This window comes from Silurus meridionalis, chromosome 1, assembly GCF_014805685.1.
Source record: "Silurus meridionalis isolate SWU-2019-XX chromosome 1, ASM1480568v1, whole genome shotgun sequence".
Taxonomy (NCBI): Eukaryota; Metazoa; Chordata; class Actinopteri; order Siluriformes; family Siluridae; genus Silurus; species Silurus meridionalis.
The window spans coordinates 13,567,109-13,577,798 of NC_060884.1; the positions used below are offsets into that span (position 1 = coordinate 13,567,109).

Below are 10,690 nucleotides of genomic sequence, written 5' to 3' on the forward strand. Positions count from 1 at the left end.
GATCATAACTCTACCAGAAGGTGGCAGTAGTTTGTATTCGGCATCCAAACAGGAAAACCGGAAGAGCTAGAACTGTGAATACATTAAGCAAACCGCGTTTTTATCTGCCGTTATATATATATATATATATATATATATATATATATATATATATATATATATATATATATATATATATATATAAAACATTTTTAGTAATATTCGCTTTTTTGTTTGTATTTAAAGCTCCCACTAGCTTCCACAGTGAATCTCGCTAGCTAGCAGCTCAGGTGCATCTCAGCGCAATACTGTGACGTCATTGAGCTTGTCTGCTCCCACGCGGAGGCAATATAACCGCTGATCACTGCGGCAGCGGCTGATTCGCAGAACTACTCGCTGGCGAGAGCGGATCACCTGGACTGGATTAGACATGTTTAATTGGAAATAAACAAAAATGTCTAAAGAAAGTCTGTTTGAACTAATAAACCTTTCCATCGACTCTCTAGAATGCGGATCAGTCAACTTTAAAGCCCTCCGTTCGCTGCTGCACGGTATTGTGACACATCTTTTTACCGAGACTGATGCCGAGGATGGGAGCGAAGAGCACGCCTGGCGCGAGGTCGAAGGCCCGCGGCCGGGGCGTGATAAAGAAGCCGCACTGGAACAGTCCGGTGCTCCGGAACTCCCGGGGGAACAAATGGAGGACAGTGCTACTGAGTTACCGAGGGGACAAATGGAGGACAGTGCTCCGGAACTCCCCAGGGGACAAATTGAGGAAAGTGCTCCGGAGCTCCCCAGGGGACAAGTGGAGGAAAGTGCTGCTGAGCTCCCCAGGGGACAGGTGGAGGAAAGTGCTCCGGAGCTCCCCAGGGGACAGGTGGAGGAAAGTGCTGCTGAGCTCCCGAGGGGACAAGTGGAGGAAAGTGCTGCTGAGCTCCCGAGGGGACAAGTGGAGGAAAGTGCTGCTGAGCTCCCGAGGGGACAAGTGGAGGAAAGTGCTGCTGAGCTCCCAGGGGACAAGTGGAGGAAAGTGCTGCTGAGCTCCCGAGGGGACAAGTGGAGGAAAGTGCTGCTGAGCTCCCCAGGGGACAGGTGGAGGTAAGTGCTCCGGAGCTCCCGAGAGGACAAGTGGAGGAAAGCGCTACGAAGGTTCCTGTGGGACAAAAAGGTGACAGGGCTAAGGAACTCCCGAGGGGACAAGTGCAGGATCAGAAGGAAAACGTGTCCGAGGTAAGACTCCGTTCTCTAATTCTGTATATTCTGGCAAAGATGGCTAATAGTGTATTAGAGCGACTATGGGATAAAATAAAATAAAAAATGAAAGGGAATCTCCGAGTGTAATTTAGAAGATTGCAAGAAAAAAACACATTTACGAGAAATAAACTTGAAGTTTTATAAGATGTTTGTGTGTAAAACTCAAACATTTTGGGGTGGGGGTTGTTCTATCAAGGACTTAAACATTTCCACTTACAACTTGAAAATCACCTAAAACACCGTCGTAGAAAACCGCGTCAGTGAGAAGAACAAATATTGACAATTCACCAAACAGAATAGAATGAGCCTGTTTTTGAAAATGCAAGAAGTAGAAAGTACAGATATTTATGTAAAAATATAATGAGTACAAGTAAAAAGTACTGATAACAGAAAAATCGACTTAAGTACAGTAACGAAGTATTTGTACTTTATTTCCCACCTCTTTATTCTGGACTCATTTTATGCATACACTAATGTTTTGTTACTACTGAAGTCTTCTACCCTGTTATATTTGTTGTAATAAAGGCTCAAAGAATTAAATAACACTTTTATACACACTGAACTTACTGTAATAATGGATAATTTACTACAGAATGCTTCTTGGGTGTAAACAAAGACTTATCATAAAACAACAAGTATCCGAAAACCTGTACCTTCTGTTCTTAGAGTTCTGATCTTATGCAAGACTTGTTTAAAGAAAATCAGGACCTCAAGGAGAAGACCTACAGCCTGAAAAAAGAAGTGGAGTCACTTCAAAATCAGATTACACAGGTGACCACATACAGACTGCTTTTTATCTCTTACCTCCTGCATGGTCAAAATATAATTGTTGTTGGTAACAAATGCAATTATAGGATAAAAATTGCAAAACAAATAAATCAAAAGAACCCTTGATCTGCTCAAAATCTTGTTTCTCCCTTCAGTTAGTGACTTTGGAGCATGTGCAGGCCACTCTCGACTGTCAGAAAGAAAGTATAATGAAGGTATGCTGATAAATGTGTAACTTACACAGTTTGAATAGTGTATAATGTATAACAAGCTTTAAATTGAAACAGATAAAACAGGTTGTAATCACTTAGAGATTAACATGCCATCTAATATGTTTAGCAATAAGAAATTCTTGTTTTCTTGCATTGCAAATAGATCTTGATGAAGTGCTTGTGTCTTCTCAATATTACTTAAAAGTGGATATATGATTCATTTTCACCAGGAACTAAAAGATTATGTTAGTAAAACTCAGCTCTTGGATACAAGTACAGAGTTCGTTATCCCGGGCATATCTGAAGAAGCCATGCCTCAGCCACTTAGCCAGGACCTGACCCAGTTCAACACTGGGGTGGAGACACAGAAAATTCTGATGATTGTATATCAAATGCGGGAGAAGTTGGATAGTCTTGAGGCTCGACTGAGGTGCCTAGAAGGTGACATTACAACGCCCGTTTATAGTCAACAGCAATCAGACCCTAATTCCAAGGGAGTTCTGATGGTCGTTAACCAACTACGGGAGAAGCTTGACAGCCTTGGGGCTCGTGTGAAACAGATAGAAGGTGACGTTAGAGCGCCTCTATCGAGTCAACAGCAAATAGACCCCAGTTCCCAGGGAGCTCTGGTGGATGTAAATCAACTATGGGAGAAGCTTGACAGTCTGGAGGCTCGTGTGAAACACCTAGAAGGTGACATTGGAGCGCCTCTACCGAGTCAACAGCAAATAGACCCCAGTTCCCAGCAATCTCTGGTGGACGTAGACCAAATATGGAAGAAGCTTGACAGCCTGGAGGCTCTTGTGAAACACCTAGAAGGTAACATTGGAGCAGCCATGGTGAGTCCACAGCAAACAGAGCCCAGTTCCCAGCGATCTCTGTTGGATGTAAACCAACTACAGGAGAAGCTTGACAGTCTGGAGGCTCGTATGAACCACCTAGAAGGTGACTATAGCACTTTAAATTTAGCAAATAAAACTCAATTACCAATACAGAATAAAAATATCTGTATAGTATATAATTATATTAAATTCATTTGTAACCTTGTAACAGTAATGTGGGGGCATTAATAAAAAAAAAAAAAAGTATACTAGTTTTAGTGCCAGTGTTCCTGTTGTTCAGATGTATAAGCTGTCTAAATCTGGAAAAGCATATATTAATATTTCCGTATTTACTTTTTTCTTAGGAGAAAGAAAAAAACTACTGGACCAAGTTAATCAACTAAAAGCTCATTCAATGTCTGATGTAATGGACGAAAGGACAATGGTAATAAAAGGACACTTGCCCTCCTATATGTATACATACGCTTACACATATACACAACTGAGAGTCTACATTATGACAGGTATCTATGACTGAGTCTTTGGCTGAGGGCACTGTGGACATGTCAGGAAGCTCAGGATTAGGTAAGGAGCTTGCCAAATCTGAGACAACAGAAAGCCAGAGCAGTGACAGATTTACTGGAACGGAGCAGCAGCTTCATCAAGCTGACCTTAGGTAAATTCTATTCTCAGGTCCACACAAAACAGCACTGGGAGCAATTTTCGTTATTTAAAAATACTTATATTATGTCCATTGTATTACTGTTAGTTATCTTGGTTGGCAGATAGGCATAATGATACCAAAGCTCTCTGTGGCATGGAACAAAGAGATACTAATTGGGTTGGTGGGATTGCACAGTTCACCTTCTTTCTGTCAATCAAAGTGACACTATTCAGTTAATCATTTAGTATTCAAGCCTTCAACTTTGGGAAACCGTTTATTTTAAAATTCACTTAATCATGAATATACCTTCATGTTTTTCTGCTTTACCAAAGATGCGGATCACCAAATAGATGGTTCTTTAGGTAATTGCTAATAGGTTAGTAGCCTCTGTCAAAATGTAAAATTTCAGAATTTCAATTATCTGCATTAGCTGTAGTTTACAATGATGGACTTTGTCAAACACGTTTCACAAACACGTTTCACAGAGGTACATCAGAACCGTATATATCCAGAGTCAGCCATCCAAAAGATCCAAGCGCATAGTTTTGAGTTCAGGGTTACTTTAATCTCAGAAGAAATAATTGTATATGTGAAAACTTGAACAGAGAGAAAAACAACAACTGTAGAGAACAGTCAGCTGTACTCAGTGGTACAGCTGTCTGGTAAAAACATCCTTATAATCTGTCTCACACGGTCACACATATTTATACAGGATCGCAGTCCAGAAGCTGCAGAAGGACATGCAAAATATGTATCGGGAGCTGCTGACTTCCATTGAGAAACAGAAGGGAAGCATCGAAAAGGAAATTCCAGTTGAGGTATAAACCAGAAAAGAAACATTAATTAATCAAGCTGAATGGTTACTGATAATGTGTGAATAAAAATGTGTGCACCAGGGCACTGAGTTGACTAGTGACATGCAGAGAGTTGTGCTACAACTCCAGGCTAGGTGTGACGAGCTTCACAGAACAACCACTCAGCTAATGAAAGATCACATGCAGGAAAAAGGTCACATCAAGGTAATGAACACTGAGTTTTGTATTAAAGTGCAGAAAATACAGCAAAAGACTGCTATTGTATCACTGCTATTGTTCACATAGGAAATATGTACTATGAACTAATATGCATGTATCTCTCAGCATTTGTACAAGACCACGAAGGAGCTGGTTGAGAACAAGGCAGATAAGGCCGCAATAAATATCGGACAAGACATTGTAGGTGTCTTAAACTGTAGCACACTATCGTATATAATCTAACATATAAAGTCTATCCTGTCACTTTTCAAGACTGAAATGTTTCTCCCATATTCAGAAATCAGACATGGAGGCTCTGGAGGCCAAGGTCCACCTGTATGATACAACAGCAAACAAGCTGGACAAGGATCATCACGAGCTTATCAGCATCATCACAGACCATGAAGAGAATTGTTTGAAAATTGATGAGATCCGCTCTGAAATTAAACTCAATGTGAATATATAAACTCTTATCTATCTATCTATCTATCTATCTATCTATCTATCTATCTATCTATCTATCTATCTATCTATCTATCTATCTATCTATCTATCTATCTATCTATCTTATATTATATTATATTATATTATATTATATTATATTATATAAATATAAAAATTCATTTTTACTTGGTAAGTTGATGCGTAACAAATCAAATACTAGACCAAAAACCAACACAAAATGTGCACTGCTGTCTTAATGTCTGGATACAGACCTGATTCAATGTTGTGTGCCTTTGATTTCAGGTTGACCCTCTGAAGAAGCAGCTGAAGATTTTCCAGATGAACTTTCAGAAAGCACTAGATGTTCCAAAAGCAGATGATGCTGCTGGTTTTAAGAAGTATGGGAAAGAATCCTTCACAGCTTCTCCTTTTGTATATAAACTCTTAAAGATGTTATGATGTGGATTGGGTTTCAGTTGTAGCTTCATGCTTCCTGCTCGAATGTACAGTGTGTGCTTGGCCATTTTAAGCCAGGTTGTTTTTTTTTTTTTTTTTTTTTTTAAACAAGTTTTGTGCCATTGTGCTTAACATTTTTAGGTAATGTATTGGAGCAAGTAGTAGTACCTCATAATGATCAACAGCCTTTATTTTTATTTTTTTTTTTACCAGCCAACCTACTGCAATGCTGATGCAGGGACATTCTTGTTTTTGTTTATGGCCTCTGTTTATGTTCCTCTATATTGAAGTTTAGATCAAGTGAATCTGTAGAATACAGCCCATAAAATTACAGCAGTCAGTCTTTTGACTTGTGAAACCATGGAATCATATTATTGTCAGTCTCTTCTTCTTCTTCTTCTTATACTAATATCTTTTTTCCTTCTTTTTAACAGAAAACTTTTGACGAGGTATAACTGCCTCTCCTGTGATCGTGCTGTTGATCTGCAAACTCCAGGACCGTATGTGTGCTTTTCCCGCTTTAAATACATTCAAATGTATTCTACATGACTGTTTACACTCTCTCTCTCTCTCTCTCTCTCTCTCTCTCTCTCTCTCTATCTATATATATATATATATATATATATATATATATATATATATATATATATATATATATATATATATATAAAATTATTATAATTATTATTATTTTTTTTAAACTTGTCTTGTGTTTCTTAATCTCTTTCCCTGGATACTCTCAGACACCTGGTAGTATTGCCAGAGTTTCCTAATTTACCACCTTCAAAGATTCATAAGAGGTAACGAACATTTTGTTTATAGTTTAGTTTATATAGTTATAGTTGATATCCTGGTTAAACAAATCTCTTGTGATAAGAAAATGTAATCCACCAACACAAAGGAAGCAGCACAATTATCTGATTGTATGCATATATAAGAAAGTTTAGTTCTGATTATTCTATGAAAATTTTCAATATTTTTTTTTTATATAATCCACTATTTGTTCATCAGTAATTAATCTTCAGCCTTTTCATTTTACCAGGCTGAAGAAAGGCACACACTTTGCCAAAGAGCCTGACACCTGTGCTTTGGATAAGAAAGTCTCAGAAGAATATCAAGACGGCATGAGATCGCCTATAAACCGCTTACGAGCAAGTAAGACGCACTTTTATCCTTAACCTAATTCCCAATACTAGAAACCCAGTTTATAATGTAACGATAGCAAAAGTCATGTGAGACATTCAGCAGCAGGTGGTGAAAATTCTCAACCACTACCTTGAATTTTGCAAACACAATAGTAAATGATATACTGTAGGATAATATTTATAATTAGTGCACTCATTGTGTTTCTTTGCTTACTGTAATTTCGCTTTTTCCATCAGTAATCAGTAATAAAATCCACAAATAAATCAAGATGTAATGAGCTTTACAACATAAAATATATACAGTGAGGAAAATAAGTATTTGAACACCCTGCTATTTTGCAAGTTCTCCCACTTAGAAATCATGGAGGGGTCTGAAATTGTCATCGTAGGTGCATTTCCACTGTGAGATGTGTGTCATTCTATGATTTTGGATGGTCATCACACGTTCCGCGCCAATCGCGGCTTTCACCTCCCGTTCATCGCATAACATTTAACATCAAAAGGCATATGTGCACTAACTAACAGCAGAGATTCACCAGTATACAATACAACACCTGTAGCAGCTGTAAGGCTTGATTTTTTCCGACACTTTCGCGAGTTCTTCTGCGGCTGCACCGAGATAACCTTCGTTAAATAGCAAATTTTTCCCCCCTTGTGCTCGAGATATTAGGGTTCGGCGACATAAAAAAAGACATAACCGATAAAAAATGCTTAGACAAAGTGAGAATTTGGCGGTTCCACCTCAAAAACGTCGACTTAATAGGGTTGTCAGGTAACCGAGGGCGAGATAAGCGGGTTCCACTGTATTTATTTGTATGATACAGCTGCAAATAAGTATTTGAACACCTGTTCTAACATCAGCTAGAATTCTGCCCCTCAAAGACCTGTTAGTCTGCCTTTAAAATGTCCACCTCCACTACATTTATTATCCTAAATTAGATGCACCTGTTTGAGGTCGTTAGCTGCATAAAGACACCTGTCCACCCCATACAACCAGTAAGAATCCAACTACTAACATGGCCAAGACCAAAGAGCTGTCCAAAGACACTAGAGACAAAATTGTACACCTCCACAAGGCTGGAAAGGGCTACAGGGAAATTGCCAAGCAGCTTGGTGAAAAAAGGTCCACTGTTGGAGCAATCATTAGAAAATGGAAGAAGCTAAACATGACTGCCAATCTCCCTCGGACTGGGGCTCCATGCAAGATCTCACCTTGTGGGGTCTCAATGATCCTAAGGAAGGTGAGAAATCAGCCCAGAACTACACGGGAGGAGCTGGTCAATGACCTAAAAAGAGCTGGGACCACCGTTTCCAAGGTTACTGTTGGTAATACACTAAGACGTCATAGTTTGAAATCATGCATGGCACGGAGGGTTCCCCTGCTTAAACCAGCACATGTCCAGGCACGTCTTAAGTTTGTCAATGACCATTTGGATGATCCAGAGGAGTCATGGGAGAAAGTCATGTGGTCAGATGAGACCAAAATAGAACTTTTGGGTCATAATTCCACTAAACATGTTTGGAGGAAGAAGAATGATGAGTACCATCCCAAGAACACCATCCCTACTGTGAAGCATGGGGGTGGTTGCATCATGGGGGTGTTTTTCTGCACATGGGACAGGGCGACTGCACTGTATTAAAGAGAGGATGACCAAGGCCATGTATTGCGAGATTTTGGGGAACAACCTCCTTTCCTCAGTTAGAGCATTGAAGATGGGTCGAGGCCGGGTCTTCCAACATGACAATGACCTGAAGCACACAGCCAGGATAACCAAGGAGTGGCTCTGTAAGAAGCAAATCAAGGTTCTGGCGTGGCCTAGCCAGTCTTCAGACCTAAACCCAATAGAGAACCTTTGGAGGGAGCTCAAACTCCGTGTTTCTCAGCGACAGGCCAGAAACCTGACTGATCTAGAGAAGATCTGTGTGGAGGAGTGGGCCAAAATCCCTCCTGCAGTGTGTGCAAACCTGGTGAAAAACTACAGGAAACGTTTGACCTCTGTAATTGCAAACAAAGGCTACTGTACCAAATATTAACATTGACTTTCTCAGGTGTTGAAATACTTATTTGCAGCTGTATCATACAAATAAATAGTTAAAAAATCATACATTGTGATTTCTGAAATTTTTTTTTTTAGATTATGTCTCTCACAGTGGAGAAGCACCTACGATGACAATTTCAGACCCCTTCATGATTTCTAAGTGGGAGAACTTGCAAAATAGCAGGGTGTTCAAATACTTATTTTCCTCACTGTCTATAGGGTCATATATATAATTTTTTTTTGGGGGGGGGGTTTCACAGAAATTATATTTTGATAAATCAACATTTAAAAGTTAGCAAAGTTCTAACTCTATATAAAGAGCATAGATTACATTAGCTTTAATGTGAGCATCCATGTTTTATCATTTCTGAGACATATGCAATGTGAGTTTTAAATGCCTTAGTCTTTTCCTCTATTAGAGTGACTGTAAATCAAAGTAAATATGCCTTAAACAACATTTCTTGCATTTGTCTTGTATTCAAAATCATTACGTTTATTGCATATTCGGTATGGAATACGAATTCAAAATCGGTTCTGACTTTGAGGTTGTATAAAACCTGATGGGTAAAGTGCTTTTCAAATATTGTGTTGTCAGAACTACATTATTGTTATAAGGAGACATGACCCTCTGACATTTACCTATGTTTTCCCAGGTACAGGCTCCATACAGAAAGAGAAGCTGTGGATCCCAGAAGAGTCCATACCATAGAACAGATGGCAAGTTTGTTCAGTGACGTCACACAGAAAATCTACACCGCATTGCTACATCATTAATAACACATACACAAGGAAAAAAAAAATTTATAATGGGATGTGTAGTAAATGCCAGTTAAATGAGCAGATGTTCTGTTTTGTTCCATCTCTGGGTGATAAGAGTCACTTAAATCACAACTGTACAAACTGATTATGCAGTTCTCCCATTTTTTACCAACGTGATTGATGGTGAAAAAGCAGATTTTTAGAAAGATCTTTTTTAGTTTGACATCGTGCATGCTTTCTTAAAGATACTTATGTTATGTTACTAAATTAACATTGGAAGTCATGATCTTTGCAAGTTGCTCAAGAAGAAACATTTGAAAAGGTCCTGCTGAGGCAGGAAATTAGAGACATCTTGCATCTTACAGTATCCTCACACTCTGCCTGATGTGCAACAGGTAAGGAGAAATGGCTTGGCAGAAGAATGAGGCATCAGTGTTATCATGGGAGTAAATTTCATTTCACAGTAGGGGGGGGACAATAAATATAAAATTTCTCATGAGCAATTTTTAAAGGGGACACAAATAATAGTCAAATTGTACTTATAAAGACACAGTGTCCCCACAGGGAAAATCTTTGCTTTTATCATTATTATTGTAGCATGGAGACTGCGTCCTTATGGTTATTTTCAAAGTTTTTCTTAGGTTCAATGACAAAGCAAAACAAAGAATTAAATAAAAAAAGTTTTACATTTTTATTTAAAATTAATGAAGACACTTAAGAACAGAATAGAAATTGATTATACAAAAGAATACAGTGGGGTCAGTTCGGATGTAGCACAGTGCTCATTTAGTAAATGTACAGATAAACAATATGCTAATTGTGTCCGTTAATGTTAACATTATTCCAAGTCGAAGGGGGAGCTCAACTGTTTCTAAATGCATTTTTTGCGTTTTTTTTCTACTTGCACAATTATTTAGGTATACATACATATATTTTCACAATAGAGAGTGCGATATTTTTTAAAATTTTTTTTTTTTGGGGGGACAACTCTCGGATGGGGGAAGACATGTCCCCTTTGTCCCCCCCGGGATTTACACCCATGAGTGTTATCCAAGAAAATAACTTGGAGTTCATGAGGTTTTTATATGCATGTACGTGAAGTTTATATATGCATGTGGCGCCCAAGTGGCAGCCTG

At 38.7% G+C, this 10,690-nt stretch overlaps 1 protein-coding gene across 1 annotated transcript; it reads left to right on the forward strand.

Moving 5' to 3' along the window:
* Nucleotides 1-1,079: 1,079 nt before the first annotated feature.
* LOC124393319 (glutamine-rich protein 2) lies at nucleotides 1,080-9,632 on the forward strand. The gene is made up of 15 exons (XM_046861093.1): nucleotides 1,080-1,209; nucleotides 1,900-2,004; nucleotides 2,157-2,216; nucleotides 2,444-3,158; nucleotides 3,400-3,479; nucleotides 3,559-3,710; nucleotides 4,411-4,516; nucleotides 4,595-4,717; nucleotides 4,838-4,912; nucleotides 5,010-5,165; nucleotides 5,459-5,553; nucleotides 6,046-6,111; nucleotides 6,355-6,411; nucleotides 6,654-6,766; nucleotides 9,449-9,632. The coding sequence occupies exons 2-15, from the start codon at nucleotides 1,912-1,914 to the stop codon at nucleotides 9,502-9,504; spliced, it is 1,947 nt and encodes a 648-aa protein (XP_046717049.1). The 5' UTR covers nucleotides 1,080-1,209; nucleotides 1,900-1,911; the 3' UTR covers nucleotides 9,505-9,632.
* The last annotated feature ends 1,058 nt before the right edge of the window (nucleotides 9,633-10,690 follow it).

Bases quoted from the DNA above. Each gene is read 5' to 3' on its own strand.
- LOC124393319 (XM_046861093.1), top strand. From the start codon at position 1,912: ATGCAAGACTTGTTTAAAGAAAATCAGGACCTCAAGGAGAAGACCTAC. The intron at 5,166-5,458 runs GTGAATATATAA...CTTTGATTTCAG, and splicing joins GCTCTGAAATTAAACTCAAT to GTTGACCCTCTGAAGAAGCA. The intron at 6,767-9,448 runs GTAAGACGCACT...ATGTTTTCCCAG, and splicing joins TATAAACCGCTTACGAGCAA to GTACAGGCTCCATACAGAAA.